Source organism: Aaosphaeria arxii (assembly GCF_010015735.1).
Source record: "Aaosphaeria arxii CBS 175.79 unplaced genomic scaffold BU24scaffold_2, whole genome shotgun sequence".
NCBI classification, from domain to species: Eukaryota; Fungi; Ascomycota; class Dothideomycetes; order Pleosporales; genus Aaosphaeria; species Aaosphaeria arxii.
In genome coordinates this window covers 248,195-270,109 of record NW_022983475.1, presented here as the reverse complement: position 1 = coordinate 270,109, position 21,915 = coordinate 248,195, and the positions used below count along the sequence as shown (strand labels likewise).

Genomic DNA, 21,915 nt, shown 5'->3' with positions numbered 1-21,915 from the left:
ATACGCACGCCGGTTTGTGCAATCAAAAGACGTTTTGTGCCTCCGTTCTTGTAGGCTATAGTTCAATGAGCGACTTGGACGGACATGCCCCTCACGCATCATCCTCGCCATCATCATCTGTGGGCAAATCCTCTGATCCTTCGCTATCGCTAGGCACTTCGTCGACTGCCCAAAGCAGGAACGGGCCGCTGTTGTGTGCCTGCAAAAGGTTAATATGCCATCAAAAATGGCATATGGAATTATAGGTGGGCTGTGATGACAGTGGCAGAATAGAAGAACGCTTTGGCAGCGAAAGGGACTTAAACTTACGTAGTGTGGGTCGTCAAGATCTCCTGATGCGAACCACCATCGGCCAATAATCAATCGACCACCAGGAAGAACGACGCCCTCATATGCCCAAAGATCATCCATCTCACCCTGATCAAGAGGAAGGAAGTGCTTCATCAAGGTGATTCGCTGCCATCCGGGAATGCCTCCCTGACGTGGTAGGGCGTTGACCCAGCCAGACGCAAAGAAGTCATCACCCTGGTCAGACCCTTCCCCGGATATGCGCAGGGCAGTGGGCAAATTATCGATGTTCCTGTACGTTTTATGCTGGGCTAGAGTGACTGGAGGCATCGACGTCGAAGTAAGCGATCGAAGTCTTTCCTCGTAGTAATGCGGCCACTCGAACTTCAAAGAATCGTTTACTTCGAACTCGAGATCCTGGCATCGCAATCAGTATAATGGTCGTTTTCCGTATGGAAAAACATTGCATGTGGTCTTGAGCTATTCCAGAGGGAAGGAACAAACTTTCGTTCGTTCTGGATCATCATCATACCTGTATACAGGACGGACCCAGCTCAATGTGCTTATCCTCGAATATGGTGCCCCGCCTTTTATTAGGGTCGCGAATGTGATTGCGCTCGCGTTCATCCAAGTAGGAATACGTGCCTTTCCAGTGTCTACTGAGGGGTCGGCAACCTTCCTCAAGTCTAGACTGCCAGGCAGAAGGCCTATCACCCCAAGGAAAATATTCCATGGCATCGTAGAGAGTTCCTAACTCCGGCTTGACTATGTGATGATGGAAGAAATTCATGCAATCCAAGATCCAGTTCATGTTAATCGTATGCTTATACTGGCCATAAAACATAGGCACTTCCTTCACATGGGCGTAGACTGCGCACTGAGAGTCTTCGAAGGGGAGAATGTCGTATGAATCACCAATGTCCTCGATCAGCAGTTGCGCACACATGATACGAACGGCTTCAAGCATCCGATCCATGTCTGACTCGAAGCCCTCAGGTATTCGATTGGCAAAGCCTTTGATGCTGAGAAAGTGATTAGAACTGAGGACGAACTTGATGATTTCAATCTGGTTGGGGCATCGCATGGCGCCGTCTTCTTCATCCATCCGAGTACCACCTTGGAATGACTCTGGACGAGATTAGATGCAAGGAAGTTCAAACATTGATCCGTTCTCACCATTGATCATGTCTTTCAAATGCCAGATGAGCTTCTTCTCGGACTTTGTCCATTCTCTGTTAAACTTCATTGTGATTCCTTTCTTCAATAGTCTTGTCCTCGTTTTGTACTTTATCTTCATCTGCCCATTCGAGAAGCTCGCGTCGTATGCATACCTTTCCCGGAATCGAGTCCTCCAGAAAGAATTGTTGTCGCCATTCACGGCATAGTAGGTACTACGGCAGACGCTACTGAAGTTGACAATGTCCTGGTCCGAATCGAGGAAACAGAGTACGAGTTTGTTTATCTACATATGAGGTTGGCAGTGCTAAGCCGTTGCCGTAATAAGGATCATGACTGTTGTACTTACCTCTATCGGCAGAATGTTGAAAGCTGCGGGAGGAGCTGGCTGTGCGGCTGCCATGATTATGAGAAGCGAAGAGACGTGTGCCGGGTGCGGGTTGATGGTACCGAAGCACTGTGAGAGTGGGGTTTAAGTGAGTCAAAAGAGATAGTTGAAAAGGTCCAGAAGGGGAGATGGAGCAAGAGTGTATCCCAAGGCGAGGTGGGCGAAGTGTGGTAGGAAGTTAGAACCTGAAGTGAGGTGAGATAGAAAGGGTATCTGCGCGCCTTTAGGCCATGAGAGTAGAGAGGAGAGGAGATTAAAGGCAGAAGTGAAGTAAGAGAGACGAGGTGAGAAAGTGATGGCTGGGGGGTGGACCACGATCTGGTAAGGTGAAAATCCTAGCGCTACTTCACAGCAAACGGACTTTACTTCACCACCGTATCCTTCACCGTAACTTGGTGATGATATGACAATGACATCAAATTTTCACGCCCGCTTGCTACAGTACTGTCAGTGAAGTAGGTTAGCAGTTAGCTTTCAACGTCAGTGTCTGTATCCAAACAAAGGTGCTGATTTCGAATGCAGAAAAAATGAATCTCAGAGGGTTGAAAAAGTAGTCGTGGTACAAATTTCTGAAAGTGAGAATATTGGTGATGAGGTTAGGTTAGAGTTGATAGATGGGGATTGGTCATGCAACGTGAGCGGGTACGACTAGCCAAAGCATGGAAGAATCGCAAAAAGTCATGGAAGGAAGTCATTCATTGTCACAATTGTCATCTCATGTGGGTGTTAGCAAGACTCGGCGACGACATATCGTCGACAATGCCTCACGAGTCTTGTCATGGCTGGGCAGACAACCATCTATGCTCTTTCCAACGATCACTCGTTGCGATCTCAGGTGTCATCCCCACAGGATGGAGATTCACAGATGTGTTCGGCTTAGAAGATGAGATGCCAGCGAAGGGAATGCATTTCTTATTCACTCAAAACGGAGCAGACGAATAACTACTATGAACTGATATGCCTTACAGAGAATAGACCTTACCAGTCCAGGCAACTAGGTGTACATACACAAAGGAATGACAACCTCAATGACATCAAATAAAAGGCAACGCCATGATCGCCGCCCACACAGTCGCAAACCTCGCGGCCTGCCCGTCCCAGGCCTCCACCGCAGCACCCGGACTGCTGGTAGAACTCGGCTGGCCTGTCCCTGTTCCACTACCACTTGGTGTAGGGTTCGCCTCGTCAGCACTCCCACCGCTCGCGGGGACGACGACGAAGATTTCGCCCGAGGAGTCGCTGCTCATGAACAATCGGCCCTTAGAGTCCCAGGCGAGTCCCACGGGACGGAAACAACCACGTGGACATGCCGATGTGTCGGGGTTGGAGACAATTGATATGGCGGCGCTGGTGCTGTTGGCCGGATCGATGGGCTGGCCATTGGCGAAAGGAATGACTGAGAGCTTGTAGCCGATGGGATCATCACGGTTCCTGTAACTGGTGTTAGTACTGATCGAGGTCGTAGAAACATCGCGATAGGATCTTACCAAGAACCATGGAACGTAACCCATGCCGCGGTTCCATTGCTGTTGAACTTGATGTCTAGAGGTGCTTGGTGAGCCTGAAAGGTAAGTCTTGGAGCCTGCCTTTCCTGCTGGCAGAAGGTGTCGTTTACAGTGGCATTCTGCTCTCCGATGGCAAACTGCGTGCCGACCTGAATGCCTTCGTTATCCGGAATGGCAGAGACATCCCACGCGGCATAGCAAGTAGGATATCCAAAGTTGCGTCCCGATTCCGGGGTTTCGGTTCCGTTGAGGTAACCATGAAAGTTCAATTCTTCGCCCGGATTGTCCTCATAAATGCTTTGGCCATTGCGATTAAAATTGTCAACACTGTTCTCGACGGAGAAGACACCACCGGTCACGGGGTCTTCGGCGACGCCCACAGAGTTGCGCAATCCCCAACCTAGGATGGACCCATCACGGGCGAAATTGTATGGGGAACCGTCGGTCACATTTGAGACATTGAATGCTTTGATCGTCGACACCCCTGTAGTGATGTCCAGGGCAGCCAAGTCCAGATTCGACATGCTTCCTCGGCTGACGAGGAGAATGCCTTCCGCCTTCCTGGACATCAGCAAGGTCCGAGTGACATGGCCATCCGTGGGCCCAATCTCGCCGATGATTTCGCGACGGTCGGAAGTGTTTCGCCCCTGGGAAGGATCGTAGTCCCACTCGTAGACAGATTGAGGCGTTGATGCATACAGCGTCCGTCCATCACCCGACAGCTCGATTCCGTGGTTGAACTAACAATGAAGCGTCAGAAATAAAAGGTTCTACCAAAGTAGAGAATAACGCCCTGATAAGCACCCGATAGTAGGGAAGCAAGGTGAATCACACTCACATCGGCATCAGGGATAATGTCTTCCACGTCCCCATCAATCTTCACACACGCGCCGTCGTCGTTGGTAAGCCTCAATCGAGAGATTCCAACATCCTGCTGCACGACCAACAAATTGCCTTCCGAATCAAACTTGAGTCCTCGAGGACTACTCAATCCAGACGCGACGACCTGGACAGTCCAACCTGGTGCAACAGATGGCTGACCATGTTGCGGAGAGATGGTGCTCGAGCACGCTTGTGCCGAAGTAGCAGACGAGCCCTGCTGCGCGTGAACCGTACCCGTGACAGCCCCAAAGGCGACCAATAATCGTTTCGCAGCAGCCATCATTTATTTATTTCTTGTATTTTTTTTTCTCTCTTTCTCTTTAATCAATTCCTTCGGTTTCTCGTATTATTTCCTCTTTTCTCCCGCGTGGGTTGGGCTCTGCATGCGGCTTCAATCAATCAATCAATAAACGTCCCACGGGTACTAGTCTCTCAATTTAATCAAGCGAACTGCGTTCCTCCGGGGTTTGGCCAAGAGCAACAACGCGCGTGTGCCCTGTTTTCTCTTTCTTTTAATGTGACGAGCTCGCCTCGGACGCAGGTACAGATTGGAAATCAATTTCAATGATATCTTGTTTCCCCGGATATCAGACGAAAGGAGGGTCGTACCGGCCGGTAGCAGATCGACCTACTATACGAGGTAGCTTGGTCCGAGAGAGATGCGGGGTTGTCGTGAGACGGGTTCCTGGTTAATTCTCCCTTCGCTGCTGCTTATGCGTTTCCCGATTCGATGCTGTTTGATGTCGGGCAAGGACTGGGGATTGTCGGTCAATCAAGAAGACTAAGAGGTGTCTCTCTCAGCGCGTCTCCGCGTAAACACGAGGAAGTCAGAGTGTGAAGAAAGAACAAGAAGAGAAGAAGAGCAACGGCAACAGGAATGGACCATCAATGCAAATACATAATCAGTTAATGGGGAAAAGGCAAGAGCGTCCGTGCCTGTGTCATGCCAATGCCAATGTCCCATACCTTTGAATGAAATATATGGATGACGACGATGATGACACTCCCAAGAACCCTCCAACTCTTATATCCGTCTTAGCTAGTTTCAGACCGAACACTCGCCTCCTCCTCTCTCACGCGCTCGTCTCCAATGAAGGAACTATCAAGCTTTTTTCTTCTCTTCTCTTTACCATTTAATAGATACATTAATTAATGTTGTAGAAGGACGAATTGAAAAAAGAAAGAGCAACGGATGGAAGAAGAAGCCGCGCGTCAAGCAATCATTCCCTCCCTATCTTCATCCAAGACACAAGGGCGGCGAGAGGCTTAAGGAGTAACGACGGCGTTAACATAGCACTGCCATGACAATAATCTACCAAATAAACCCACTACTTGTGTGTGATCTTAATTATTCCCTTCAAGTGTCCCATTTTCTCATAGAAACAGAAGAAAAGAAGAGAGGAAATGCATTCATGAATACAACCTTTAGACCTACATATGTGTAATGCACATAGGTACACATACATACAATCTCACCATCGCCCGTCGCCGCCCTTCCCCGCATTCTGACTCCCCTTATGGCACCCACTTTGCCTTGCCCTTGCCCTTGCCCTGTCTTGTCAGCAAGAAGAGGCGAAGAATTGATTACCCCAATAGACGATTACAAGGACGGATGGACAAAACACATAGAGAACACGCACAGCGATACGATTGTAGTAGTTCAGTTCAATTCGGTTCAATCCAATTCAATTCCATTTCATGTGTTGATTCCTTTTTTTAATTTCATTCCATTCCAATTTCAAACGGCTTCCCTTTCTCTTTCCGCCCCCTTCGCACTGATCGGAAATCTATTATGCAAATAGACTAGAGATTAGAGAGCAAGGCTGAGAGGTTATAGAGTAAGAGGGAACATGAGATGCACGGAGCTGGTCCAGAGGATCCTGCTTTGTATAGAGGGAAGAAGGAGAAAGAAGTTAAGAAAGGGAAAATGGTGGAGGGAAAGTAAAGAGAATCCAACCCATGGTTTTTGTACATAAAATTTGGAAAATAGACCCTGCCCTGATGATTGTTCAAAACTCCCCCCCACCGGACGCGTTGGGAACAAGCGTCGTGGTGATTTTGTGTGTATTCCCCTAATCGAAGCAAAGAGAAAGAAGAGAAAATGGGAACCTGTTTCTTTGCCTAACAACCAAGCTCCATTGCTGCGAGAAAGTCTCGATAGGATGGCGAATGACCGAAGAGAGCCTTATCACTCAAACAGTCGACGCTGACGTGCTTCCCTCGCTCGTCAGGCCCAACCCCAGGCATGGTGCGCCATTGTTACATCGCATCCCATCCAATTCAAAGGGCCTGGTACTAAGAATCCGATGCATGCAACTAACGTGAGGAGAATGCAAACAAGATGCGAAAATGCGCTCAAAATGCAGGAAAAGGTGTGGCGGCATAAAAGAATACAAAAAGTAAGTGACCACAAGCGGCGATTGGTATTCGCGCGCTCGAACGCTGATCCAGAGGAAAGACAAGGAAACGTCCCGCGAGAAAGCTTTTGTCCGATTCCTAACTTTTGTGTATATATTTAACTGTGTCGTGGCCAAGGCGATCCATCGACGCGAAAGCGTTCAATGAACACGCCCGATTTCATCGTGATCGAACTACATGACTGTCATTACTTTCATCCGTCCGGCGAGTTCTTCCTCTGTTTGGAATATCTTGCTGAATGGTGGTTCTTGGGGGCTCGTGCCAGGAGTGCCGCTGTAGAGCCCTTCTGCTTCTCGTAGGGTATTTTTCACTTGGCGCGTTAATGTATTTACGTATGGGACGATGCGGCGCAGTGTTGCCGTATCGAATGCGACCTTCTTGGAGGCCGGCGTGCGCGGCGCATCCTCTGTTGGTTCGTGTGTGCTTCTACGTTTCTGTAACGACTCGATAACGTATCGCGCCTTCGCTTCAGAATCTTTCCGAGGTCGTGTAACTATCGTGCTGGAATCATAAGTGGATTTGGGAGGGATCGGGGATGATTGCGGTACAAAGATGTCGTGATTCGGTGGCAGTATCGATCTCCTCTGAGACCGGTTGGGCTGAGAGACGGGTTGGTGGTCGAGGTGGATGTTCTTGCCAAGATCCGCGTTCGCCAATCCGCTCGTCAAACCGCCAGATGTTCGTCGCCCACCACGGCCATGCTTGGGGCTAGCTCCAGACACGTCATCAAAGGCATGCTCGTCGAATCCAGGGGACGAGGGTGGTGTTAAGCGAGGAATACCATCCTCTTCGGCCTCTTGATCCGCGAGGTCGATCATGGCATCGACTTCCTCCCACATTCCGGCGCTGGGTCCGCCGAATAGGCCTAGGGTTATCGCGCGAACTCTCTGCTCTTTGAGCTCTTCGATGAGGAGCCCCCACTCTCGCAGTAACCCAATGTTAGCGAGTACGTTGCTCTGCTGCTCTTGAATGGTCTTGGGTACGATCATCATCATGGTCCCACTGTCGATCCTGTGCGACTCGGCTGCACCCTCCGGGGAAGGTCCATCGCTGCGGTCCGAGAAGTCGAAGTCATCGTTCCAATCTTCGGTCACCCCCTTGCTTCCCACGCCCCAAGTGCCGAATTTGTTGGTGACGACTGTGCTACGCTTGCCAGCGGCGTCTGGTACGACGGGTACGCTCTGGCTACGTGCGTGCAACCCACTAGGCGCTCGTCGACCTACCGAACGACTTCCTCTCCTGTCTGCATCCTTCTTCCCATGTACTGTCGATGGACGTGGCGGTGTGCGATTGCCTGATGTTTTATCTGTCGGTTGTTGCTCTGACCAATCAAAGATGCTGCTTCGCGCGTCCCTATCAGCGTACTCGGCGGAGAGATGTTGTGGTGTGGACGGCTTAGGGCTAGATCCCGAGGCAAGCATGCGAGGGTTGTGGCGTCCCAGAGACACAGGAGTTGCGACGAGTGGTGTGGCTGGCGGATGGCTTGGAAAGTCTGCCCACGAGGTGTCTTCTTCGTCGTCCTCGTCCTCTTCTTCTATCGACCACTTGCTGCTGTCGTCGTCATCTTCGGCTCTCGTGTCCCATTCAAGTCTACCTAGTGAGAGCTGCTTGGGCATGTCCGGCGGGGAGGAGGGTATTAGACTAGGAAATAGAGGTGCGACTTGTCCACGAGAGAGGCTTGGGGAGTCATTGATTGATCGCTCGGGCACTACCGTCCGCACTGGCGTAGATATGCTCTCTTCTTCCTCTGCAATGCTCTGTTGGCCGGGAGCACCATCGGCGGCGTGCTCCCGGAAGGTGCCCTTGGGAAGTAAATCTCGCAATGCGGTGACTTTAACCTTCGACGGGGGAGACTCGTCAAATATTGTCTCAATGCGAGGGCCACGGGCTCCGGACGTGCTCCTAGTTGCACCGGTGCGCAACGAATCAAAGACGGTCTCACTCTGGAGATCCGCGTCGTCCTCGTCGCCCGATCCTACGCCACGAGCCTCGTTGTCGGAGCCAACCAATGTGGACGCTTGTTCTGATGGCGCGACAGAGTGACGGGACGGTCGTCCTCCCGTTTGAGCTAGGGTTGGAGATGGAGGGATCTGATTGGTGCCTGGTGAGGTGTAGGGTTTACCATCGCTTTGATGCATTGACTGCCCCATGGCAGCAGCATGTTGTAATGGCAATGCGGGCAACCGTGAGGACGAAGAATGAGGCCGAAGCCCGCTTCCTGAATTTCGTGAATTTCCTCTCTCGGTGGGTCCGGCGGAGGTTGAAATTTCGCGTCGAACACGGGTGGGGTCGGTGAGATCTCGCCGTTTTGTCGATGCATCTGCAGCGGTAAATTCTCCGTGCGCAGTGCTGCTCTGCCTGCCCTGCCTGCCCTCCATACTTGGAAGCGGAGCAGAGCTGGTCCTCTGGCTGGATTTACGTGACAATTTTGCCCCGGGTAATCTAAGACTCCGCTGCCTCTTGGCGTTTGATCCTGATCCTAATCCTGGCGAGAGTAAGTCGGAGATCGAGAAGGAACGCCTGCGCCGTGCGGCATCCTCCGTTATTTCTGCGGAAGCGGGACCGCGGCTCGCAATACTATCCTGGGAGGTGCGCGCAGTTGGTTTGGAGGGAATGACGGCAGTGAAGCTCAAGGGCGTGCCAGGCCTGCTCGCTAGAAATACACTGTCGCCATCGTCGCTCGACGACTCGTCGACTTCGTCAGAGCTACTGGGAGATACGGATTTGGCGAGAACGAGCGTGGGCCTATGTTTCTCGTCTGGAAATATTCGTTTGAGGCTCTTGCCGGCGGCGAGGGAACCTCGCCGTTTCAGCGTCTTCTCTTTTGACACCTTTGCTGTGAAGAATTGCGTATACTGCACGTCGCCGTCCGTTTTAGTTGGCACTGGCTGTTCGCTAATCGGAGGGTGGTGTCTTGCTGTGAAATCCATAAAGACTGTGTGTTGTTGAAGGGTGGCGGACCGTTGGTGACTGGTTGCTGGCCGCCGCAGCGAAGGAAGACGGGATCCGGAGGAGGTGGGGGGATCCTGGAGTGGGATGCGTATGGATGAGGAGCGCTTTACAAGCTTATTAGGAGGAAGAGGTGAGGGGGAGCGTTTTCCTATTATGGGAGCGGTAGAGCCGTCGTGCGAAAAAGCCATTGATCCGTTCGAGACAGACATTGAGGGGGACATGGGCCCGGGACTCGAGTTTCTACTCGAAGCCTGGGAGTTGGAGATGTTGGAGAGGCGCTTTATCCAAGACGACCTGCGTGATGGAACGCGAGATGTTGGTTCGAAATCATCCACCTCTTGGTCACTGTGGGAGTAATTTCCGTTGATCACTGAGCTGGGCGGCTGTAGAGAGGTATCTCCACTGGTCATTCTCCTTACTAGTCGACGTTGTGGGCGGCCATCGTAGCTATAACGAGTCGTGAAGGGGACGCGGGAGGAAGATGACGATGGGGGAGGAGGGATAGGAGAAGAATAGGACAGGCCGGCGGGCGTGGTAGTTGTAGTAGTTGCAGATGCAGTAGCAGTATTATGAGTAGGAGTAGTGGTGGTGGTTATGGCGGCGGTCTGCACGGTGGTGGACATTGGGTATCGATCCAGCTCTCGTGGTGCTGGAGTGGCTTTCCTTTTGGTGGCGGACGGAGGTTCGAGGGGATTCTCACGACCAAATGAGAGACCGACCGCAGACGCACCAATGCAAGTGGCAGTTGCACAAAGCTGTTACACGGAGATGCGTCAGTGAGGGTCATGAGCATTGGGATTCTGGGTATTGGGGGTACGGGGAACGGGGGGTAGAGAGGAAGGATTGGGGAGGAGGGGAGGGAGTGAGACGGGCTGGCTAGCGACCAGCAATTGGGGTGACGCCGTGAGAGTGGAGGCACGACGTCGACGCATGTCAATCAAGCAAGGGCAAGGCAGGACGACAGAGGCGCCCAAGGAGCACAGAGACGCGGATCGGAGCAGAGGAGAGAAGGGAATAGGACATTCGGTTCAACCAAAGGAAACACTAGTAGACAGAGACCGAGGAGTAGAGAGCGGCATAGAGAGAGATATAGATAGTTACCGTGGGTACAGTTTTCATTCTCGAATTCACAGGCTAGGCCGCCGGGGAGGGCTCAGTCGACGAAGCACTCGTGACAAAGCGGTGGGCATTATGGCATGTCGAGAGTTGGACGGGAGAGAGAGTACTCGACGGAGGGTGGAGAGTGCCCAGGTAAGTAGACGTTGGATCCAGAGAGCGTAAAATGTGGATCGGTGGCTGCAAGGCGGAAGTGACTGAGGCAAGGCGAGGAAGTGCGACGGGCGAAGAAGAAGAGGCGTGACGCAGTTATTGTCGTCGTTGTCGTTGGTGATGTTGTTTGTTGTTGATGTATTAGAGGCCCTGGCGGAGACGAGTAGGTATGTATGGTATTAAAGCGGAGAAGACGGGCGGGTATGGCGGACGTAGTAGCGGAGGTGGTGGTAGAGAGTGGAGAGTGGAGAGTGGAGAGGAAGGAAAGAGAGAGAGAGAGGGAGGGAGGAAGATGAAGCCGTGTCGAGGTAGAGGTCGAGTAGAGAGGGAGAGGAATGGAGGTGTTGTAGTAGGAGTAGGTAAGTAATCGCTGTCGATGGGTAATTGGTAGTTTAGGGAAGGCACGAAGTTTTAGGCAGGTTAGGGGGGGGGGCACTGGGAAGGAAGGAAGGACGCCATCGACCAGGCTGGCACTCGACAATTATTACATGACAACTTCCACTCCCAGCTTCTACTTCCATGCCTCATCCTTACTCGCACTAACTGTCTAGGTAGGTAATTCAACTAACTACGAGTAATTAATTGATTACTGCCTCAACCATATGATGATCCATCTCCATCTACTCCGTACCGTACTCCATAACTGTGTATCTACTATCTACGGCACAGGCACACCGCTCGCGGCATCCATTGCTCTCATCAATATCAACCAAGTATCTAACTATCACAACTACCACCACCACGATCAGCTGTAACACATGACGGATTGCTATCATTGCTGATGTTCCTCACTCACTTTATCTGGTACAATACAATCATACAAGGCCCCTCCCGGTCCCGTTGCTTGGGCTGCTCTAGCGACCTCGGGGAATGTCAACACACTCTCACACATGCACTGCACACACATACATACGCACACGGCAGTGCTACACCATCTAACTCGCTTCACGTCCTCGCCGATGAGCTTATGTGCCTAACCCAAGATACATACACTTGTGCCTCCATCGCCCTCACCGTTGCTGGGAACATCCTTATCCAGATTCCGCTGTATGGATGGCGGCGTGGGAGCATTTCCGCCATCTACTATCATCCATCAATGATCATCCATCAAAGCATCCACCGCAGTCCTGCCCGCTCCCGTTCCCCGTCCGCGATCAACTAACCACATCACATTAAATACATTAATTCACAGTACGGAGTATAGTGTGTATACACAACAGCACTGCATCGATGGAATCACACCCGCGCGAGTGCACACATGTCGCCTGCAGCAATTAGGCATAGTGGTCAGTGGTCACTAGCTGCAATCAACATCAGCTCCAAGGCTCAGGCTAGCATCATCCATCACAGTGACCGTACCCATCACACCCTCGGTACCACCTGTGAGTCTGTGACCTTGCCTTCCCTTTTGCCCCCCAGTCTTTCGGCTCTGTGTTGGAAAAAGGGCCGCCCAGACGACGTGCAGGGTGATGATGGACCGCCGACCATAGTTTAACGCACACAGCAAACGCACTCACGCACATACCTACGGAGGTGTTCTACTTGTTACAGTCATTCCGTACGGGGCACACACAGACAAACAATCTGAACCTTGGACAATAAATCGTCGATAAAGGGCACGCAATCAACAATCAAGGAACGGAACCACCGAACGGCGCGCAGTAGTAGTAACAACGGTAGCAGCATCAGCAACAGCATCAGCAGGCTAAACGTATACTAATTGGAATCAAGAGACTAAAAAAGCAACAGCTTCCTTCTGTGACGCGAACAGGAGGGATGTCCCCTCCACTGTGTATGCTGTCTGCCAACGGGCGCTGGCCAGTCCCCAAAATAGTCAGACTTGCTGGAGCAAACATTCCTTCTACGCGCACAGTAGTGCTCATTAGCCTACCAGTATTCCATCCAAGGAAATCACTTAACAGCGTGTCCATACAACTCCCTACTTTTCAAGGTTTCCGGGAGCTGCAACGCAAGGCGTTGATTCGCAGTACCCATCCAGGGGTCCGGGGGCGCGCCTATGGAAAACTGCTGGCTGTGCTACTTTACTCGTATACGAAGTAAACTTGCACTTGCACTTGTACGCGAAAAGAACCCCTGTTCCATCCATCAAAAATAACATGACGCGCCGCGAGGTGGAGATTTGTTTGTTGATCGTTCAGCCGAGCCATCGTCCTCAAATCATGGATCCATCCCATTCCGATGCATCGTTCGAACCCTCGCAATGGACCAACGGACACCCAGGGCCATTGGTCCTTTGCCTCTCGCTCGCGTGTATTCTGTCTGCAATTGCATGGCCTATCTACTTGCCGCCAAAGCTAATACCTAAACTCTGCCGCCTGTCGCCTGCACGTCTTTTGATCTGACCTGCTGCTCATGCGCAATGATCCCCAGACGGGCTCGACACCAACCCCTCCTAGTGTATTCCAAACCCATGTCCATGTACGGAGTAATAATGGTGTAATTAATCTCGAGAGGAGAGAATTGCGCGACGAGAAGGATGACAACAAAACAAAAAAACAACAAACATCCAAATTCATCAACAACAAGGATCTTCGCTTCCTGACCCAACCCAGCGTGCCAGCCAGGGTCGTGCCAACACGTCTCGCTTTCGCAAAGTCCGCCCATTATCCTGGGAACCGGCACAGATCCTTTTTCCTCATGTGGCACTCTCACCCGCCAATCGCACCTCCGCATGCCCACTTCCTTTCCTCTGGCCTTCCCCATTCTAATCGCATGCCCCCAAGCCCACCGAAACAGCGAGCACGTCAAGTAGCATACCCAGTTGGGCGGAGAGAACTGGAACAAGACCGAACGGGCACAGGGATGTCGACTGCAATCGACGTGATAACTTGACGATGTTCTCCACTTACCGGCTAGTAAACCCAGCAAATCGTGATCGATAATTGATGGTGAAGAACTAGTCGGACACGCGGCGTGGAAAGGTGAGTTTGTGGCCTCGAGGCCGTGTGGCCTTGTGGCCGTTCCGCTGTTTCTCCATCGTGCTGATGCCCAGGATCGCAAACCAATCCAATTATCTCACGCAAGTGCGCAAGTCCATTGCCGCAATGCCCTTAGCCGTGTAGAAGAACGCCCCAATGTCTACTTTTCCTTGTATGTACCCAGCTAGCTTGTATATGCACGGAGTAGTAGTCGTGCAAGTGCAAGTGAGATGCATGCAGATGTGAGATTCAAGAAAGATACCTAGATGGTGTTATTAGTCCATGGAAGAGAACGGCATGGCATGGCAAGGCGTGGCAGAGGATGGCGTTGTCGGTTATCGGTTCGGTGTAATAGAGCCAAGCATCACGGCTCTCACCAATTCCCTCCCACAACATCTGAAGAACTGAACTGGTTGATACGAGTATCATCCACAATCCCTCAATGTTGCAAAATCCGTGGACCACGCAATGCCGGCAGCAGTGGCGAATATGCAGCCGACCACCGGCGTCATTGGGTGTTTCGAACAGAACACAGGATGAGCAGCTAGCTACCTACATACATAGCACAGGAGATCGGCAGGCGTGCTGCCAGGGGACAAGGCGCCGTGGCCATCAATTCTGGAGGAGGAGGAAGCTGCATCCTCGCTGCATGTATCAGTACTTTTGGCAGCTCGGTTGAACCCCACGGGCAGGGCGCCAGGACGGGTGGCAGGCTGGATGAGGTTACGATCAATTGATTCGGCGGGCACACAAAAGGGCAAGACAAGCACCGAAAGGTGCAAGCGGAGGCGCAGGCAAGTCCATAATTCAAGATTCGAAAGGTTCAAAGTTCATCAGGTTTTTTCTTTCCCACAACAGTGCTAAAAGATGCAACTTACCGGGAATCCTGGAGTCGCATCTCAATGCGCTTGTCCCGCTCGAGTATATGGGCGTCGTCCTAGCGCGTCATACTATTTTTCAGCCCCAAGCCCACCAGCCATTTGGATCCATGCCCTGTGGATATGATCTGACTGGAGCGGGAGGGAGGGAGCAACTCAGAACGGATGATAGTAACCCTTTTCCGCGTGTCGATAACACACCAAAGCATTACATTACCCTCCCTCGATGGATGAACATAGTAGAACCTCCGAGCATATAACTAGAGGGGAAGGGCAGGGACGTGTCCTGGAACCTTACTGAGCTGATTGGGTGAGGCGGTTCGCATTTCGCCTCTCGCCTGGTCCTCCAAGTTTGAGATGCCGACGCCGCATTCGCAATGACGCCGAAGCATTGGAGCACCGCAGTGCCTGTCCGTATGTAGTGACATGTATCTATTCTTCCTCTCGAGTGCGGAATACCTCCTTGCCAATTGATCGGCCTGCTGGAACCGCTGCTGTGCTACAGCTGCTAATGTTGTAAGGGAATCTGACACGAGACAAGCCCTAGGTAGCTAGCGACGGCTCAACTGCAGCAGCCAGACGCAACGAGCAGACAACGAGTCCCACTGCTGTCTTAGATGCTTTGAATATGGACTACAGACCAAAAAGCAATATTATTTTGAAATGTTTGAGAATGTAGCATTCGTGCGAGTACTCGTAGTTATTGTTGCACCACAATGTCTCTTTCTCTCATGGTAAAACTGCGGAGTATCTCAATCGGGGTGTCGGAGTTAACGCGGAGATCGACCAGCGCCACACATGCCAAAATCAACTTCATCAAAGCTTCTCACAGTAACGAGACTTACGACGCCCTATCAAAAGGCATTGGCATTTGCACCCACTATCAGATCAGACCATATCATATTGCAGCTGAGTGGGACAGAGCATCCACCATTGCACCATACGCTTCCCGTTCGTTATCGTACTGTAACCATCCCGTGCTGCTCTGCTCTGCCTTGCCTTGCCTCGCCCTGTACACAACCCCACCAGGACGACCATGGAAGCTGAAATCAGAACCCAAATCCCTAACATCGACCCGGTCCTGTCTGACTATTCCGTGGGCTACCTGACGCATGCTGCCAATGCATTCACTTCCGATGCGGACCCTCACGCACCATCCCCACTAGAGGAGGCCGCTGCCGCCGTGAGTGCCTTGCTGCTGTCTGCCTCCGGCGACCTCTCCAGCAAGAACGAGACGGTCATCCAGAACCTCGTCAACAAATTCGTCTCCCGCCTCGATGCAGCAAATGGCGCCGACGGCGAGCGCCGCCAGATGGCACCCTCCGCCAAGAAACTGGATCAAGCAATCCACGTGGGCTCCGCCAGGAACATGTCCTCCACCCTAGGTCTGGCCGGCGGCAGCGTGGATCTCGAGTCTGCAAATACTCGCCATGTAGAGTCCCGTGTCGACCGCAAGAAGCTGGAGAAGGCCGAGCGGAAGCTTCGTGCCAAACAGGAACGCAAAGTCTTCAAGAATGTCGAGTATGAGGCATCGAAACTGCTCTCCCAGCCCACGGAGACCCAGAGCTATGAAGAGTTCTACATGGCCGTCAATCCTTTGCAACTGGGATCCGACTCCCAGTCCAAGAGCAAGGATATCAAGATTGATAGCTTCGACATTTCCATCACTGGAAAGAGGATCTTGACGGACAGTAGTCTTACTCTAGCGTACGGTCGCCGTTATGGTCTCGTGGGTCAGAACGGTATTGGTAAATCTACTTTGCTGCGTGCCCTTAGTCGTCGTGAGGTGGCTATTCCAACACATATCTCTATTCTTCACGTCGAGCAAGAGATTTCTGGTGATGACACACCAGCCATACAGGCCGTTCTGGATGCTGATGTTTGGCGAAAGCATTTGCTCAAAGAGCAAGACAAAATCACCAAAGAACTTGCAGAGCTTGAGGCAGAGCGATCCACATTGGCGGATACATCTGTGGATGCAGAGAAGCTCGACAAGCAACGTGAAGGCTTGGATATCACTCTCAGCGACATCCACTCCAAGCTCTCCGAGATGGAATCCGACAAGGCCGAGTCTCGTGCAGCCAGTATTCTTGCCGGTCTCGGATTCTCGCCTGAACGCCAGCAGTTCGCCACGAAGACGTTCTCCGGAGGTTGGAGGATGCGATTGGCGCTTGCTCGAGCGCTTTTCTGCGAGCCTGATCTGCTACTTCTTGACGAACCGTCTAACATGTTGGACGTCCCGTCCATCACTTTCTTGGCCAACTACCTGCAGGATTACCCAAGTACGGTTTTGGTGGTTTCTCACGACAGAGCTTTCCTCAACGAGGTTGCCACGGACATCATTCACCAACACTCTGAACGTCTTGATTACTACAAGGGTGCTAACTTCGGTGAGTCGCTGTGTTGTTGCGTCTACTCTGGACCCCCTGACGCTAATTTTATACAGAATCTTTCTATGCCACGAAGGAAGAGCGAAGGAAGACGGCCAAGCGCGAGTATGAGAAGCAGATGGCAGAGCGTGCACATTTACAAGGTTCGTCATATTCAGCTGACAAGTCAGGATATATGCGTTCAAAACTGACATGTAGATCCCAGCTTTCATCGACAAGTTCAGGTACAATGCTGCGAAGTCGTCCGAGGCCCAATCGAGGATCAAGAAGCTGGAGAGGATGCCGGTGCTCCAGGCGCCAGAGGCCGAGTATACCGTGCACTTCAAGTTCCCCGACGTCGAGAAGCTATCACCTCCCATCATCCAGATGACCAACGTCACCTTCGGCTACACCCCCGACAAGATCCTCCTCAAGGGCGTCGACCTCGACGTCCAGCTCGACTCGCGAATCGGCATCGTCGGCCCCAACGGAGCCGGTAAAACAACAGCCTTAAAACTCCTCATCGGCGCCCTCCAACCCAGCTCGGGCCTCATCTCCCAAAACCCCCGCCTCCGCCTCGGCTTCTTCGCCCAGCACCACGTCGACGCGCTCGACCTCAACGACAGCGCCGTGGGCTTCATGTCGAAGAAATACCACGGCAAGTCCGACGAAGAGTACCGCCGCCACCTCGGCGCCTTCGGCATAACCGGCATGACGGGTCTCCAGAAGATGGAGCTCCTCTCCGGAGGTCAGAAGTCGCGCGTCGCGTTCGCCTGCCTGTCCCTCCAGAACCCGCACATCCTCGTCCTCGACGAGCCGTCCAATCACTTGGATATCGAGGCCATGGACGCGCTGTCAGACGCCCTGCAGGCGTTCCAGGGTGGCGTCCTCATGGTTAGTCACGACGTCACGATGCTGCAGAATGTGTGTACGAGTTTGTGGGTTTGCGATAATGGTACTATTGAGCACTTTGATGGCACGGTTAAGGATTATAAGAAGAGGATCACTGCGCAGGCGAACGAAGCGGGTGTCGTGGCGAAGCATTAAAAAATGGAATGTAGTTGCCATGTAGACAGATACAAGCGCAAAGAAAAAGTTACATTTTGTCAACTAAGGTATTGCCAATGCTACTCGTGCTTTTGATCATCTATGAGTGCGATCTATATGTTAGGTGTCCCTACATATGATGACGGGCGTAAAGAACCGCAAACTCAAAATGATGAATTGCAACAGGTACCTGTGTACGTGATATGAGATTCAAATTTGGTGATACCAGCAGCGTTTGAATAAAGCAGACTACTGATAATTATGTTGCTGTTCTGTTGATATGAATCCTGTGGATATTACTAACTGTCATGGATCTCTAATTTTCTCTTTCGTTGGAGATATATTCTGTTAGTATGGACTATCCTATGTTCAACATTCCGTCTAGTACTATGTCTTTATGTTTCTAATTTATTTGGTTGTAAACTACAGTTGCGCCAGCACCTTTCAAGTCGAAATGATCGTTAATTTTGGATTATCTCCTCATCAAATTAAATAGAACCCCACACATCCATAATAAAGATGCCAGATGACGATCGATTCTCGTCGTGTGATGGCCCATTTGCTCATCTCATTATGCGCCCAATGGGGAAGACGCGCTAGGCTCGAATGGCCCAGGCCCATCCTTGTCTCTCACCGACATCACTCTTCCAAGAAACCACAACAATACAAGACAACCAACTCAACCACACTGCTCTTCCTGCCACTCGCGATTCCGATGATATCGGCCTGACCTGCGATAGATTCGTGCTCCAGCATCCATTGAATCGAAAGACCAGTCCTCAGCCCGCTCTCACGCCAACACCCCTCGACTACCACTACCATAACATCGTAACAACACAACCGTCACCTTGTCGCAGACACAGGCTCCCAGCGCCCACGGCTTGTCCGTAGTCACTCCTTTACACGCTCGTTCTAGTGATAGCGACGTTTCTCGTTCTTCTTATTCCAGCGAAGACAGACCCAGCGATCAGGAGGCACTTGCAAGCGCCGGCGAATCCCCGTACCCGCCTCCCTTCTCCTCTCTCTACTTCCCACCCCACAATCGAGGCAACCGCACCGAAAGCAACGCCCACAGCGCGTACGACGACTCTCCCACACATTCTGAATCTCCGCCTGCCTTTGCGCCTGCGCCCCCATTCACTGAATCCTCATCGTCTGCTGCCGCTGCCGCTGCCGCTACCAAAGCTGCTCTTCCGCGCGACACAAAGGACGGATCAAGCAGCAAGGATATCGACGACGGAGAGCCTCCGCCTCCCTATAGCGAAGGAACAAGCCCTTTAGATTCATTCACATACGTGATGGCATCCGCAGGTGGTCCCGCAAGCATTATCACCCAGGTCTCTCAATCGAACCCGGGTGCACCAATAAACACCCTCAGTGGTGGATCTGACGAGAACATAACGCTTGAATTGAGGTAAATTGACTTTGCGCACTACTCCACGCGGTGATACTTACAGAGAGTACAGAGGAACCCGATTTACACTCTCACGGGACGAACTTCTCACTCTCCCAGAATTCGTTCTCCTGTCTCTGTTCCCCAATGGCCTTCTACCAGACGGGCACATGAGCTCTTACCACGATGGTGATGTATACCCAGTTGATGTTGGTACCCCCTCTTCCCCCGCAAGCAACGGTTCGTTGCGCGTCAATTCCATTTCGATGATTCTTCTGCATCTTTCCAACCCCGCTCTATATTTATCTGACCATATCTATTTCTCTCAGTACGATCCCAATTCCCTCCAATACATGCTGGAGTTCTTTAGGAACGTAGCCCAGACTATTCCCACCTCGCCCCCTTCTCCTACTGCTGGCGGAGATCACCCCGCCGAGGCTGTGCCCATTGACCCCATGCCCGGTTCTGCACGGGACATGTTGCAGGATCGCGCGGGCATCATCGTTTTGCGCGAGGATTTGGACTTCTATGCCATTCCCCCTCGTCGCGACATCGAGCAGCCAGAGATGATCGAGGTAAAGCGTGCCGCAGGAGAGGCACTGTTGCAGCAAAACGGCATCTTCTCCGGCCTGCGCAAGAGCGAAGAGCCAGGAACGACCGAACAGCATCTCATTGAGATGTTGACTGCAGGGTTCGTCATCTCACTCCCTAGCATTGACTGATGACATGCTAATAAAGTGTATAGAGGTTTCAACCACGATGACACCTGGGGCCACCGTGCTGGCGAACCCAACAAGGCCGTCATCTGCAGTATTGCGCTCGCCCGTCTCCGAACTGACATCAAAGGCAACGATCTCGCCAACAGCAATGCCGTGGGCATGGCTCAGAAGCTACTCCTCTTCTGGCGGAAACCCGCCCGCCGATGCTGGTGGGAGGGTGTCGAACTCAACAACGTCCGTGGTGTTGATGGCCCGCTCAAGGTCTGGATCCGAAGAGTGTGGACACTCGAAATGGTATGTTTGTCTCATTTAGACTTCCCCCTCTCGACCGATGAAGGTCCAGAGGACGGTTAAGTCGCTCGTTATTGTTTTGTTTTAGCTTTGATTCTAATGATTTTGCTTTGCACACAGAGCGTCATTGGACTTCGTTGAAAAGAAAAGACATAATCGCCTGCCGACCACAAGTTTCTGTTTGCCGCTATTGCAAGCCACCATCATCACATCACGCGCTTTTTCCAACATCTGCAAATTCAAAACATTATGTAATCCCCTTTTTTCAACGTGTGTATTTTGATTTATGCCGGCGTTTCCACTTTTTTCTCCTCCTTTCCTCGCTTCTCGACAAACTGCAGATAAAATTCTTCCCATCTACATACAGAATATCCTCGGACAGACGAACATTTTTGTCACAGACCAATACATACCTTAATACGCCAAAGATCTCCCACTCGTCAGTCATCATGATGGGAGAGCACAGCACCGTCATTGTCTTCGTTACATAGCAACGGACTGGGGTCATCAAGGGGGTGTGCTTTAGCGGCATTTGATTCTTCACCTTTTTTCATCATTAACCCCCCCGTGTTCTTTTTGGTTCGCCGCTCGTTGTTCTATCGGGATTGCATTGCAAAGCTGAACCCCATGAATCCGTTTTTGGCATTGACGTTTCTTAGCTGAGGGCGTGCTTCCTTCTTCTTAACTATTCCAATCAACTATGTTGTTACACTTCCCCCGCCCCATACATGATATCTTCGTCCCCCTTTGCTTTCATTCTTTCCTCACCTGTTTCCTTTTTCTAACACACATATGTCTCCTTTGTTGCTTGCACACGAAGCTTGATACCTCAGTTCACACCCTTTTGTGTCGTTTTATCCCTATATTTTGTTTTCTGCTGTCGTTTGGACCCCTACCTTTCGTTCTCTTTCTCTTCACTCTTCACATTCCTCTTGACTCCCGTTGTTTACTTCCCCAATGTCAGATTATGAATTTCTCAAGGGCTAGAAAACAGAGATCCGGGGGAGGGAGCTGGGGGATATATACAGCAAATAAAGGTTTTAGTTAGCTAGCTAATTTATACTAAAGAAGGAAAGAGATAAGAGAAAGAAAGGTAGAAGAAGCAGAAATAAGAAAAATTCGAAAATGTTGAACCCCAAACACTTGCTCATTCCACCTTCATTTCGTGGTGTTGAATGTATGTGTGTGATGTTAGGTGTTACTACTCCATACATCTACGTCGATACATCTACGTCGATACATCTACGTCGATACTTATCTATGCAACGGGTTGATGTTCGCATGGCTTGACGCGTAGTCACACCAATTAACAACTAAACTACCTCGCCAGCACGCAACACCCCCGATCACTCAAAGAAAGAGTAATCGTGCCTACCTTCTCCCGTGATCCACACACTCTAC

At 51.4% G+C, this 21,915-nt stretch overlaps 6 protein-coding genes across 6 annotated transcripts; 2 read left to right on the top strand and 4 right to left on the bottom strand.

Moving 5' to 3' along the window:
• Window positions 1–91: 91 nt before the first annotated feature.
• BU24DRAFT_458378 (uncharacterized protein) lies at window positions 92–1,867 on the bottom strand (the record flags this gene model as incomplete). Its single annotated transcript, XM_033531626.1, has 5 exons — window positions 92–199; window positions 310–705; window positions 821–1,416; window positions 1,465–1,750; window positions 1,814–1,867. The coding sequence occupies 5 exons, from the start codon at window positions 1,865–1,867 to the stop codon at window positions 92–94; spliced, it is 1,440 nt and encodes a 479-aa protein (XP_033386963.1).
• A 1,019-nt stretch (window positions 1,868–2,886) lies between these two features.
• Window positions 2,887–4,522, bottom strand: BU24DRAFT_342730 (soluble quino protein glucose dehydrogenase; the record flags this gene model as incomplete). The annotated part of the gene is made up of 3 exons (XM_033523328.1): window positions 2,887–3,283; window positions 3,340–4,097; window positions 4,196–4,522. 3 exons carry the CDS (start codon window positions 4,520–4,522, stop codon window positions 2,887–2,889), a joined length of 1,482 nt encoding a protein of 493 aa, XP_033386962.1.
• Window positions 4,523–6,726: 2,204 nt separating this feature from the next.
• BU24DRAFT_100912 (uncharacterized protein) lies at window positions 6,727–10,887 on the bottom strand. The gene is made up of 2 exons (XM_033520689.1): window positions 10,711–10,887; window positions 6,727–10,364 (listed from the first exon to the last, which is right to left on the bottom strand). Exons 1-2 carry the CDS (start codon window positions 10,726–10,728, stop codon window positions 6,831–6,833), a joined length of 3,552 nt encoding a protein of 1,183 aa, XP_033386961.1. The 5' UTR covers window positions 10,729–10,887; the 3' UTR covers window positions 6,727–6,830.
• Window positions 10,888–11,452: 565 nt separating this feature from the next.
• Window positions 11,453–11,766, bottom strand: BU24DRAFT_418141 (uncharacterized protein). The gene has a single exon (XM_033526912.1). The coding sequence runs from the start codon at window positions 11,652–11,654 to the stop codon at window positions 11,499–11,501; it is 156 nt and encodes a 51-aa protein (XP_033386960.1). The 5' UTR covers window positions 11,655–11,766; the 3' UTR covers window positions 11,453–11,498.
• Window positions 11,767–12,773: 1,007 nt separating this feature from the next.
• BU24DRAFT_418140 (uncharacterized protein) lies at window positions 12,774–13,340 on the top strand (the record flags this gene model as incomplete). Its single annotated transcript, XM_033526911.1, has 1 exon — window positions 12,774–13,340. A coding segment is annotated over exon 1 (241 nt), but the record flags the coding sequence as incomplete, so codon positions are not given.
• A 2,391-nt stretch (window positions 13,341–15,731) lies between these two features.
• Window positions 15,732–20,577, top strand: BU24DRAFT_340705 (P-loop containing nucleoside triphosphate hydrolase protein; the record flags this gene model as incomplete). Its single annotated transcript, XM_033523240.1, has 6 exons — window positions 15,732–17,085; window positions 17,142–17,228; window positions 17,291–18,096; window positions 18,975–19,525; window positions 19,578–20,195; window positions 20,250–20,577. The coding sequence occupies 6 exons, from the start codon at window positions 15,732–15,734 to the stop codon at window positions 20,575–20,577; spliced, it is 3,744 nt and encodes a 1,247-aa protein (XP_033386958.1).
• Window positions 20,578–21,915: the final 1,338 nt, after the last annotated feature.